We start from the raw sequence: 14,150 nt of genomic DNA, 5'->3' as shown, positions 1-14,150 counted from the left end.
GAGGGGAGAGAATGTCAGAAATTATGAAGTAGCCACTTTTGCAAAGGATATTTATATTTATCAGAAAGTGCTTGAAAAGTGTGGGCTAGCAAACATTTGTTTTGTGGCAACAATTTTAAATTTGAGAGTCACAGTCCCGAAGAAAATAGAAGAGAACTGGGAAAAGGCCGAAAACTTATCACCTGGCAGAGGAAACCTGGAAATGAAGGCGGCTTTCACAGCAATGTTAGACAAGCTTTTCGGTATCCTTAGTTGCAAGTGTGACATTAAGCTATGTTCAGAATTTGAGGGTCCATGTCCAGATGGTGCTGACTGTAAACATGAAGTGCACATCTCCAAGTGTTTATTAAAGGTCAACGAGAGAAGGTTGGATCTGTTGGACAGGAGCACATTCAATTACCCAATATATCTGAGCACAGTCAAATTAAAAAGCACAAGAGGTAATAAGACAAATTAAAAAGAATTTCTGAATATATGCAGCAAATGATGAAACAGTTAACATTACAACCAAATGAAATTCTTTTCTACTAACAAGGTGAAGAGACAACTGATATTAAAGATGAAGATTCTGAAGATCCTTTGCAGATACCATGTGATGATTCTGACATACTTTCTAGTTCAATTGAATGGCAGTATAAGACATTACAGTTGCATAACACTGCATTGCAAAGTATTAGGTATGTGCTACAGCTGCTGTTACAACTACTGCATATTTGGGTGCTGCGTTAGTTACTGAATGAAACAGGAGACTTGTGGTTGATCACAATGAGTTAAAAGGACCAAAGGAAAAGTCATGACATCACTTGATGAAGAATTTCATGATCAGTGCAGGAAATGGAAAAGTTAAAGTATTTTCTTTGATGGATGCCAAGATTCCACTATCATATGTCACAAAGCAGGTAACTGAAGTAATCAGTCTCCAACTGTTGTGAAAGGATAGCATTACTCTTTTTGCAGTGAGACAAGTGGAAGATACCTTTTCCATTTGAGACTTAATGAAAAGAAAACCTGCTGAAGTTATTGCTAATCATCTTGTGGCTATTTTAATGGAAAACAGCATTGATAAAAATTTGCAGGCTACTGACAGTGACTCAACAAATTTCAACACTGGTCGGAAAGGAGTAATCATACACTGGGTTGAGACAAAGCAGAATCGTAAACTTATCTGGTTGTTTTGTGCTCTTCATATTAATAAGCTACCTTTACATCACTTGATCAAACAGTTGGATGGGAAAACTTTGTCTACCAACAAATGGAGTGATAAGATTGGCAAGATGCTTGATAGTACAACAGAACTTGAAATCAATCTCTCATTTGTCAGAATATCTTTTCCATACCCTTCAGTTCCACTGAGTGACTCTGCTGTCAAAAATCTCTTTATAGATCTGGCCTATAGTTACAGGATAGCTCATTCTATAAGGACAGGTGGACCACCTCTAACTGTTCTGCCATTATTAGAAATTGGCCCTGTAAGGCCACTCTCAGTGGTTAACAACTGCAAACAGGATTTGCCGCATATGCTTTTTGAAATTTGGCCTTAAAGACAACAGCTTGAAGATGTTACAATTTCTTATGGAGTATAGTATAGGCATTCACTATCCCTGCTGGTTTAATGTCAAATCTAATTACTCTCGGGCAAAAGACGGTTAAAAAAAATGGTTCAAATGGCTCTGAGCACTATGAGACTTAACATCTGTGGTCATCAGTCCCCTAGAACTTAGAACTACTTAAACCTAACTAACCTACGGACATCACACACATCCATGCCCGAGGCAGGATTCAAACCTGCGACCGTAGCAACCGCGTGGTTCCAGACTGAGCGCCTAGAACCGCTAGACCACCACGGCCGGCTGCAAAAGAAGGCATAGCAGATATTATTTAGCCAACAGTCCAACATTCATCATGCTTTGCATTTAGTGAAATGATGCTTGAGACACTTTTATGCTCAGAAGAACAAGAAGAAAGGAAAGCCAGGCTCCAGAAGATAACTAAACTCAGAAATGGAGATGATGATACACCAGGAGACCTATCTGTTCACCCTAGGAAAACTCTTGCAGTAAATACAAATGCAACTTCTCTTTTGGAACTGACAGACTGGTCAGAAAAAGTATATTAACCTCCACTTACTTGTAAACTCAAAATATCAAACATAAGGAAGTTCGTTCAAGAGCCTATAGAAGTTCCAAAGTGGCCATGTCATGGGAAGTCCATAGAAAGGTGAGTGGAACAAGTAACAGATGCTCCTGTCTGAGTTATACTCAAGAGAAATGAGAAGGATAAATTAGATGCCAGGAAGTAAGCAGAAGAATGATGTCTAGGAATGAATCAAAGATAGATTTGATGAATATTGTTGGTTGTAGCTTTTTACATTTTTATGATGCATTTTCAGTGTTTGACAATAGAAACATTATATAAAGAAAATTGTTTGAGTTCATTAAACCAGTTTTTGAACAAATTTTGGTGGAGTTTATATTAATTCATGCCCTTTCGATATATATTAGAATCAAGTGCCAATTTACCAAACCAAATGTTTATCAACAAAGAAAAACCTTTAAATTATGATATTACACATCAAAAGGCATTTTTGAAACTCCCTCATTCACAAAAATCATGAAATTTTATTTTTGTCCTCTAAAATGACACACCATACTGTCATGTGGCACTACTGAGAAGGAAGACCATTGCGTTTTGAGGTATGGCTCTGGCACATCGTATTGCATCTGCAAAAGCAATTTGAGCAGCAATTGGCGCCACAGTGACAACAAACTGTTACAAATTGGTTACTTCAAGGACAGCTCCAAGTCAGACACCTTGTAGTGTGCATTGCACTGACCCCAAACCACTGCCATTTTTGACTTCAGTGGTGTCAAGCAAGAGCTCATTTGAGGGCAGGTTGGAGGGCAGGTTGGAGGTCTGTTGGATTTTCTGATGAAAGCTGGTTCTGCCTCGGTGGTGTTTAGGGGGAAGCCAATTGAGGACCTGCAACCAACCAGTGTGCGTGCTACACACACACACACACACACACACACACACACACACACAGGACCTCTACTAAAGAGTTACAGTCTGAGGTGTGATTTCATATGGCAGCAGGAGCACTCTCGCAGTTATCTCATGCACCCTGACTGCAAATTTGTCTATCATTCTAGTGATTTGGCCTGTTGTGCTGTTGTTTATGAATAGAATTCCAGAGAGGGTTTTCCAACAGGATAACGCTCACCCACATACCACTGTTGTAATCCAACATGCTCTACCGAGTGTCAACAGGTTGCCTTGGCCCGCTCAATCACAAGATCTGTCTCCAACTGAGCACACATGGGACATCATCATCATATGATAACTCCAGCATCATCCACAAACAGCATTAACCACCCCTACACTGACTGACTGAACAAGTGCAACATGCATGAAACTCCATCTCACTAATGGACATCTGGCAACTGGACAACAAAAAGCATGCATGTTTGCATGCATGCACTCAACATTCTGGCGGTTACACCAGTTATTACTGTACCTGCAGATAACATTTGCAATGGCTTATCTCACATGTACATTAACCTGTGATCTCACTATGTTGATCAGTTAAATATTTTACTGGGCAAATGTATTCCCAAAATTTCATTACTCTGCATTAATTATTTTTTAGTGTTGTGATTTTTTCTGTCAATGTATTTCCATTCTTCTTTCAAGGCATTACTCATAAATATTTAAAATAGTGTGTATATTTTTGACTTTTATGTTCATTGCAACTTTTCAACAGGCAACTCCTTCACGCCTTAAAATAATAAATCACATCAGAATCAGCTTTCCTGCACCCATATCTGAATGTACCTTGTTTTCAAGGCAATTTAGGTAGTGAGTACATGATTGCTCGTGCCAGGATGCGAGCTCCTCTCCTCCGGAGCTACTTTAATCCCCCCCCCCCTCCCTCCCCCAACCTTAACCCCTTGCCAAACTCCTCCCACAGATACACAGCTGCCGGAATGAGTACCACCCTCTCCTCCTAAACTTCCCAAGCAGCCATTATGAATTTGTAGCCTACCATAGATTACTGCCTCTTCTCTCCATGTGGTCTTTGTTGACATGACATTTGGCAGTTCCTTGCCATGTCCTAATTCTAACACCATTTGTTTAGACCTATAGTGATATCTTCCCACAATAACTTTACTCTTTTGTGTCACACTCATTTTTATTTTATTTATTGTAATTTTTTTTTTTTTTAAGAATTTACTACTATGGGTTTTGGTTGTTTTCTGGAAATGCTATGAGGTAATAGTCAAATTTTTGATCTTTTTTTACATTTTTTTATGGATTAAGTTAGTTAATGTTTATATTATGGGAACTGGAATGTTAATAAGGTAGACAATTGATTCTGACTGTGAATTTCTATTTTTATTATGGATTTAGTATTACATAATTAATCTTTAATTTCACTCCAGTTTCAACCATATTTTATTTGTTCATACTGATAGCACTGAAATTTATATCTAGATTCTGTTCTGTGTTCACAACTTAGCCTCTTGATTAAATTTAACTAAACCATTTAATTAAAACACTGCTTGTTGCAACTGGTCCTCAGTATCCAAATATCATATTAAATTCTAATATTTTCCTTCAGACATCATCTCATATTAGTTGTCCAGGTGTTTCATAAATTGTCTCCCTTAACAACTCATGCCTGCAGGCCTGCCTTATCAACAAGTGCCAGACCTGGAACACTGTACTGACAAACTTGTCTGCTATACAGACCATAAAATCATTTTACACTTGTGATTACTGAAACATCAAGTAAAGACTGTTACCCCTCAGTCTGTAAGTCCCTCCTAGGATTCCTTTACCCACCTACCATGGGCCTATACGGAAGGGGAAAAACTGTTCAGTCCAGTAACCGTATGTACAATATCAACTGTCAGTCTCACTGTGAATTGCAAGAAATTGATGATTATTATTGTTATATCCTAGCCAGTAATGCCAACCGAGCCCGCTGCCAAAAGGTTGGCAGCATCAAAGTCCGGACGCCGTCCGCATAAGCAGCGCCAGCGATACGGGAAATCGCCGCAAGTCTGCGCGCGCCACCGCTGGCTTCTGGCTTCTTAAGCGCTGGAGTCGCGAGCGCTAGGACAGTTCTGTATTCGCCGCTCAGTTGTGTACTCGCCACCGAATTGTGTACTTGCTAGTCTGTTGTGTGTTCATCGCAGCAGAGTTGTTGTTTGTCATCAGCCGACGCTGACCTAGCCGCTCCGACTCGAACTAGACAGATTCTGTAGACACGGAGTTCACGACCTTGTTTCTGTATCTTCGTTAATAAAGATAAGTACCGACTTTTATTTAATCTGAGTGTTTGGGCTTTCATCTTTCTGTTCACTGTTCCAGCGGACCGGTCGGCCCGCTATTAAAAGTGTGGCGGTGACTTCGTAAGCCGTTTCTACAGTGAATTGCTTGTCGCTACGAACACCGCCACAAAACTGGCGACGAGGACTTCCGAACTCGTGTGCAGGGCTGGTTCAACTTGTTTCTGGTTATACTAATTATAGCGAAAAATTTTGGGGGCTGGTTTAAATTGTGTTCACTATGTCTGCCGAATTACAACAGTTGATCTTGTTACAGAGTCAGCAAATACAAAGTCTGGTGGAAGCGATCGCCAAACAAGCGGCTAATCCTCCAACACAAAAGGAACAAGCACAGGCAGCACCACCGTTCCGTGCTTTTGATGCATCAAGAGAAGAATGGCGAGAATATTTCGCGCAGTTGCAGGCGCACATGACAGTCTACAAAATCACAGGTACTGAGCGGCAGCTTTATTTAATTTCCACTGCAGGCGTGGAAGTCTATCGACTACTTTGTAAGTTGTTCCCGGAATCCAAGCCGGAAGCTTTAGACTATGACATTGTTGTTAACAAGCTTGCTGAGTATTTCGAGTCGCGAGTTCATGTGGCAGCAGCCAGATTCAAGTTCTTCAGATTAAAGAAACTGCCACATCAATCTAATAAACAGTGGTTAACAGTTTTACGGGGTCTCACCCGTCAGTGCCGATTTAATTGTGTGTGTGGAGCTTCCTACAGTGATGTCATGTTACGAGACGCTATTACTCAAAATATTGCAGATTCTCGTATTCGTGCTGCTATCTTAAAGTTGCCTGACCCGTCATTAGAGACTGTGATGAACATCATTGAAGCCCAAGATACTTTTGACTATGCTGAGTGTGAATTAGATCAGCCATGTATTTCTCAAATTGCCTGTGCTAAGCAAGTTATGTCACGCCCGCGGCCCCACCGGCAGAGTCAGACTGTAAACACTAGCCGGCCGCGTCATGTTAAACACATTCGTCAGCCGCGTGTGCAAAATGATAGAATTAAGTCTTGCCCTAAGTGTGTTCTTGCTCATCCTCGTGAACGTTGCCCGTTAAGAAACGCGGTTTGTCACTTTTGTCAAAGGAAAGGACACATCCAGACTGTTTGTTTGCGTAAATGCAAGAACAATTCTAGTGCTGCCCAGCCCATGGATATTCATGTTCTTCAAAGCCAGCCTGCCCAGAAGGTCGCGTTTAAAGACTCTTCCACGGTTCGTGTGGGTAATAAACTTGTTCGCAATAAGCCACCCACCCAGCCCTCTGCTATGCGACCCAAGTGTAATTCCAACACTGTAAAACGTAATGTACAGACTGCAAGTGAAGCGGGAGTTGTTGTTCCACCCGCCCAACCCACGAGTTGTCGTAAGCAGCGAACACGCGCTAAACGCGCTGATTTTGTGTCTTCCGCCTCCACTGCACCGATCCAGAGACAGTGTAATAAACTACACTCCTGGAAATGGAAAAAAGAACACATTGACGCCGCTGTGTCAGACCCACCATACTTGCTCCGGACACTCCGAGAGGGCTGTACAAGCAATGATCACACGCACGGCACAGCGGACACACCAGGAACCGCGGTGTTGGCCGTCGAATGGCGCTAGCTGCGCAGCATTTGTGCACCGCCGCCGTCAGTGTCAGCCAGTTTGCCATGGCATACGGAGCTCCATCGCAGTCTTTAACACTGGTAGCATGCCGCGACAGCGTGGACGTGAACCGTATGTGCAGTTGATGGACTTTGAGCGAGGGCGTATAGTGGGCATGCGGGAGGCCAGGTGGACGTACCGCCGAATTGCTCAACACGTGGGGCGTGAGGTCTCCACAGTACATCGATGTTGTCGCCAGTGGTCAGCGGAAGGTGCATGTGCCCGTCGACCTGGGACCGGACCGCAGCGACGCACGGATGCACGCCAAGACCATAGGATCCTACGCAGTGCCGTAGGGGACCGCACCGCCACTTCCCAGCAAATTAGGGACACTGTTGCTCCTGGGGTATCGGCGAGGACCATTCGCAACCGTCTCCATGAAGCTGGGCTACAGTCCCGCACACCGTTAGGCCGTCGTCCGCTCACGCCCCAACATCGTGCAGCCCACCTCCAGTGGTGTCGCGACAGGCGTGAATGGAGGGACGAATGGAGACGTGTCGTCTTCAGCGATGAGAGTCGCTTCTGCCTTGGTGCCAATGATGGTCGTATGTGTGTTTGGCGCCGTGCAGATGAGCGCCACAATCATGACTGCATACGACCGAGGCACACAGGGCCAACACCCGGCATCATGGTGTGGGGAGCGATCTCCTACACTGGCCGTACACCACTGGTGATCGTCGAGGGGACACTGAATAGTGCACGGTACATCCAAACCGTCATCGAACCCATCGTTCTACCATTCCTAGATCGGCAAGGGAACTTGCTGTTCCAACAGGACAATGCACGTCCGCATGTATCCCGTGCCACCCAACGTGCTCTAGAAGGTGTAAGTCAACTACCCTGGCCAGCAGGATCTCCGGATCTGTTCCCCACTGAGCATGTTTGGGACTGGATGAAGCGTCGTCTCACGCGGTCTGCACGTCCAGCACGAACGCTGGTCCAACTGAGGCGCCAGGTGGAAATGGCATGGCAAGCCGTTCCACAGGACTACATCCAGCATCTCTACGATCGTCTCCATGGGAGAATAGCAGCCTGCATTGCTGCGAAAGGTGGATATACACTGTACTAGTGCCGACATTGTGCATGCTCTGTTGCCTGTGTCTATGTGCCTGTGGTTCTGTCAGTGTGATCATGTGATGTATCTGACGCCAGGAATGTGTCAATAAAGTTTCCCCTTCCTGGGACAATGAATTCACGGTGTTCTTATTTCAATTTCCGGGAGTGTATTTGTGAAGCTACGCATCCAGGATAAGACCTTCAATTTTCAATTAGACACTGGTGCATCTGTGACTCTCATAAATAGTGCTACGTATGCGGCTATCGGCCGCCCTAAACTTTCAGCGGCAAACCATTCTTTGGCTACTTATAGTGGAGAACACATTCCTGTGTTAGGTGTATGTAGCGTGCCAGCCACATTCCGTGGCAATACAAAAACAGTTTCATTCACAGTGCTCCGCGCTACAGACAGTGTAAACATTTTCGGATTAGACTGTTTTGACTTGTTTGGCCTGTCTATTCAAGACAATGTGTTGCAAATTAATTCTGTTGTTGTTCCTCAAGCCAGCATAACTGATTTGTGTAAACGATACAGTGACATATTTAAAGACGAACTAGGTTGTGCTGCGAACTTTGCCGCTCATATTACGTTAAACGATAATGCTCAGCCTCGATTTTTTCGTGCTCATCCAGTGCCTCACGCCCTCCGGGCACCTGTAGAAGATGAACTTCGTCGTTGGCAAAACAACGGTGTTATTCAACCCGTTTCAGCGAGCCAGTGGGCTTCTCCCTTAGTTATTATAAAGAAACCGTCTGGCAAGTTACGTTTGTGTGCTGATTTTAAGTCGATAGTTAATCCTCAGACTGTCATTGATTCTTTTCCTTTGCCTAGACCGGACGAGCTGATGGATAAGTTAGGGGAAGCTCGTTTCTTTTCCAAAATTGATCTCCGTGAAGCATATTTGCAATTGCCCCTGGACGAGCAATCACAACAGTATTTTGTCATAAACACGTCGTTGGGGTTGTACCGTTTTCTGCGTTTGCCTTTTGGTTGTGCGTCAGCTCCAGCTGTTTTTCAGCGTTTTTTGTCACAACTTCTGGCTAATGTGCCATCGTGTTGCAACTATTTAGACGATATTGTTGTGTCCGGTCGGACGCCTGCTGAACATTTCCGTAATTTGGAGTGTTTGTTTAAAGTGTTGTCTCAGGCAGGCCTACGTTGCAACATCAATAAATGTTCATTTTTCCTTACGGAGATGGAGTATCTGGGACATGTTATTAATACTCAAGGCATTCATCCCTCCCAGTCACATTTAGCAGCTATTCGTGATTTGCCCGCCCCTCGCAATCTGCATGAATTGCAAGCAGTTCTTGGCAAATTGACGTATTATATTAGGTTTATACCTAATGCGTCACGGATTGCTGCACCGTTGCATCGTCTCCGCCGTAAGAATGTTCCGTTTGTGTGGTCAGCTGATTGCCAATCAGCCTTTCAGCAGCTTAAAGAGGCTTTATTGAATGATTGTTGTCTGGTCCATTATGACCCTAACAAGCCTCTGGTGTTAGCTTGTGACGCCTCTTCTTTCGGCCTCGGTGCTGTGTTGTCTCACCGAGTCGGTAACACCGAACGTCCTATTGCGTTCGCATCTAAATTGCTAAACAAAGCTCAGTGTAATTATAGCCAATTGGACAAGGAAGCGTTGGCTATTGTGTTCGGTGTCACAAAATTCCATCACTACCTCTATGGTAGACCATTCTATTTAGTAACAGATCACAAGCCCCTGACGTCACTGTTTCATCCGTCTAAACCAGTTCCTCAGCGGACAGCTCAGAGACTACAACGTTGGGCTCTTTTGTTATCACAATACCAGTATGAGATACTGTATCGCCCTACAGCTCAGCATGCAAACGCTGACGCGCTTTCTAGATTGCCGGTTGCTGCGGATGATGTCTTCAATTCCTCTGACGACTCTTGCCATCAGATTGACGCCGATGAGCATCAATCCCTCCGGGATTTTCCGATTGATTATCGTCAGGTGGCACGTGAGACAGCTACGGATCCTCATCTGAGTTTACTATTACGTTTTGTTCAACGTGGTTGGCCGTCCAAGGCAAAGGACATATCGGATCCTGTGGTTCGTCACTATTATCCGCAACGTCATCTGTTGTCTGTTTCGCACGGAGTTTTGCTGCTACGCACCGAGAATGACCAGCTTTGTGTAGTGGTTCCCCAAGTGCTCCAATCCAAGGTCCTCGACTTGTTGCATCAAGGTCATTGGGGAGTGGTCCGCACCAAGCAGCTTGCCCGCCGTCATTGTACATGGATCGGCATTGATAAGCAGATTACGCAGATGTCTACAGATTGTTCGACGTGTGCCGAACACCAAGCTGCTCCGCCTCAACGCTATTTTGAGTGGGCACGCCCTGCCAGTCCCTGGCAGCGAGTACATATTGATTTCGCTGGTCCATATTGGAATTCTCGTTGGCTCATCGTGATAGATGCATTTAGTAATTTTCCGTTTGTTGTGCCCATGCAGTCTACAACGTCTGCACAAACTATACAGGCGTTGACTTCAATTTTTTGTATTGAGGGTCTTCCAGAAGTTTTAGTGTCTGACAATGGTCCACAATTTACCTCTGCTGAATTTGAAAGTTTTTGTTCTGCCAATGGCATTCGCCATGTTCTTACTCCGCCGTTCCACCCTCAATCGAATGGTGCAGCGGAACGTTTTGTACGTACATTCAAGGATCATATGGACCGCCTTCGTGCTACGCACTCTCATCAGCAGGCCCTCATCACGTTCCTGTCGTCGTACCGGACCACGCCACGCGACGGCCCTTCGCCTGCGGAGCTTCTCCACGGCCGTCGTCATCGCACCCTACTACAGTTGTTGCACCCCCCGGATCGACCCGCCGCTTCTGAGCATCGCACGCGTTTTCAGCGCAATGACGCCGTTTTTTTCAGAGTTTATCACGGTCACCGTCGTTGGGAACGTGGTACCGTGATACGTGTCCAGGGTCGCGGTTTTTATACTGTTCAAGGTGCTACTGGGGTGCACAGGAGGCATCAGAACCAGTTGCGCCGCACTGGCCGCCCGGATTCTGCCGCTCGTTCTTTGTCCACAGATTTGGTCCGCGGCGGGTTCCAGCCGCGCCTTCCGACTTCGCTGCCGCCCCCAGGGCAGCAGCAGCAGTCGTCGCCGCTACCACGCCGACAGCCCGTCCCGTTGATGCCTCCCGCGCAGCTTCCTCCGGGAGCGCCCCAGGTGGTCGCTCCGGCGCCTGCGGTCCCTCTTCAGTCGCCACCGCCTTCGGAGCTGATGGACGTCGACCCCTCAGCCGGGCCGCCTTCCCAAGCGGTGGCTGTGCAGCCTGTCCTGCAGCCGCTTTCCTTGGGCACTCCCAAGGAGTCTGACACCGCAGCGCCTTGTCCGGCGCCCACTCAGCAGCCGTCGACGCAGCGTCAGGAGACGCTGCCTCTCTTCGTGGGTCCCGACGCCCCGTCGCGTCCAGTACCAGAAGCTGCGCCCGTGGTCACAGGCGTGCACCCTGACCTCGGTTTTCAGTCGGTGTTTCCCGAGGCCCCGCATGGCCAATGCTGGGGTGCGGACCGGGGACTGCCACCGACAACAGTCTCCGCCCCGGTCTCTTCTGCTACGCCTGCGGCCAGACCCCTCCCCCGCCGTCGACGCTCGCCACGTCATTATTCAACGACGGTGCGGCGATTTGGGGGGGAGGAGTGTTATATCCTAGCCAGTAATGCCAACCGAGCCCGCTGCCAAAAGGTTGGCAGCATCAAAGTCCGGATGCCGTCCGCATAAGCAGCGCCAGCGATACGGGAAATTGCCACAAGTCTGCGCGCGCCACTGCTGGCTTCTGGCTTCTTAAGCGCTGGAGTCGCGAGCGCTAGGACAGTTCTGTATTCGCCGCTCAGTTGTGTACTCGCCACCGAATTGTGTACTTGCTAGTCTGTTGTGTGTTCATCGCAGCAGAGTTGTTGTTTGTCGTCAGCCGACGCTGACCTAGCCGCTCCGACTCGAACTAGACAGATTCTGTAGACACGGCGTTCACGACCTTGTTTCTGTATCTTCGTTAATAAAGATAAGTACCGACTTTTATTTAATCTGAGTGTTTGGGCTTTCATCTTTCTGTTCACTGTTCCAGCGGACCGATCGGCCCGCTATTAAAAGTGTGGCGGTGACTTCGTAAGCCGTTTCTACAGCGAATTGCTTGTCGCTACGAACACCGCCACAAAAATTATTGTCTTCCTAAATCACTAAAATTTTATATTCAGTACCCAGTCTTTCCAGCCAGCTACACGTGCTACAAATGTTTGCACTGAACTGACAGATCAAAGCCTGAAGGCAGCAAAGAGTTGTACCGACACACTGCATAATCCAGCACACTTTGACTAACCAATGCAGAAACATGGGAGGGGGCCATGTGACTGATTCCTGTGTCCACCTACAGGGAGACAATTCTGAATATTGTTCTTCCGTGTTCTAGATCTCCTACATGGCAGATGTCAAAGTGTTCTTAAATGTCCTCTTATGAGTATCAGTCATCTTACGGGGCAGACCACTTTATGCTGTATGTCCATGGCTCAGTCTCTCTCTATTATTTCACAGTCACCCTGAAGCACCACTGTTCTTTTTTTAACATAATTCAACTTCTGGGCACCCATGTGACTGGCATATGGAATGTTCTTCCTGGAGGATCTTTTGTAACTCTTAATTGCTATAATAACCAGACGTTTCTTGCATTTTATGACTTCCATTCTACATACATCCCACATGACCCATCTGGTACAGTACATTTTAACCTGGGAATTAATTCAAGTGAGCATTCCACGTAATAGTCAGTTGCATTCTAAACTGTATTGTTTGAGGTAGATAGTGTTTGGGAATGTTAAATATCTTCATAAAGTACTTTAAATAAAACAACCTGGAAAGGAAACTGGTTGTTGAGGAGAAGGAAGTGGGCAATGTCAAGGAGAAAAAAATTCAGTATTTATGGACTGGAATACTAGCAATGGTAATTAACGTCTCTGAAACAAGAAATTTATGTAACTAACTCTTGCTAGATGATCAAACACATTTAGTATAAAATTTTCAAGTTGGTGGTATTCTCACTGTCAGCACCTTTCAAAGTATCACATAGTTAATCCAGATTTACAGTGCATAAATTTCTATATTTTCAACAAGCTATCATAAACATATGTTTTGTGTCCTTCTTTTTGAGGAGTTGGCACAAGAAAGAAATTTAGAAAAAGGGCTGATAAAAATTCCTGGATCAGCTCAAAGAAAAATGTTCCTTGTTTCCCACATAGCTGTAATCATTTACATCTTAAGACATATGCTACAAAAAGTGAAGTTAATATACAAAGATATTGAAAATAATGTAACAGGTAAGTCATGAGTATAGCTGGTCAATAACATATCAAATTTGGACGACGATCTTGGTCAGCATGTATTGGCATGAATGAAGGTCTTAAATAAAAGAAGAATTTTACTAGTATTATTCACCTACATTTAAATGTATGTTGTAAACCTGTACAACATTATCTGTTACATTTGTGTTGATTTTATCTATCTTCTTTGCTAAACTGGTAAACACTAATTACTTGAATGATAAGCAGTATCTACTTATTATAAAAAAAATTTATTCCTTGCATTGACCTCTGTATAATTACATTTACTTTTGTTTATTTAGTGAAATGTTGTCACCAGCAATGCATACTTTTGACCAACTGTTTGTCAACAGCAAATGATTTTTACACTGGTCTTACAGTGAGGCATAACTGGTACATACATGTGCATAACAATCACATGACACAGACATTATGGCTGCTTTTAGCATCACAGCGCATCCCCTTGTACTCTGCCTTCAGGAAACAGACATAAAAAAATTATTACAGAACAATGAAATTGAATAAAAAAATTGAATATTTACCAAACTAGGGGCAAGAACCAAATCTGCATGCTTGCTCATATGTTCACTGATAACCATTTCAACGTATTCTAACTGAGCCTGAGAAAGGTAAATAGCATGATTGAAGTCCTCTAAGTCTGAATCACTGTCAAACACAGAGCTGTCACCAGCGGGTCCCTGTAACAAACAAATGATTACTACGTAACTGCATTGTCCAGCACCCACTTAAT

At 44.8% G+C, this 14,150-nt stretch overlaps 1 protein-coding gene across 1 annotated transcript in view; it reads right to left on the bottom strand.

Moving 5' to 3' along the window:
* LOC126470344 (uncharacterized) overlaps nt 1-14,150 on the bottom strand; it is a 913,419-nt gene that overhangs the window by 142,926 nt on the left and 756,343 nt on the right. The window contains exon 17 of the mRNA XM_050098134.1: nt 13,942-14,097. Coding sequence (XP_049954091.1) covers nt 13,942-14,097 — 156 coding nt within the window. The remainder of the gene's footprint in view (nt 1-13,941; nt 14,098-14,150) is intronic.

This window comes from Schistocerca serialis, chromosome 3, assembly GCF_023864345.2.
Source record: "Schistocerca serialis cubense isolate TAMUIC-IGC-003099 chromosome 3, iqSchSeri2.2, whole genome shotgun sequence".
Taxonomy (NCBI): Eukaryota; Metazoa; Arthropoda; class Insecta; order Orthoptera; family Acrididae; genus Schistocerca; species Schistocerca serialis.
This window is presented reverse-complemented; position numbering and strand designations above follow the sequence as displayed.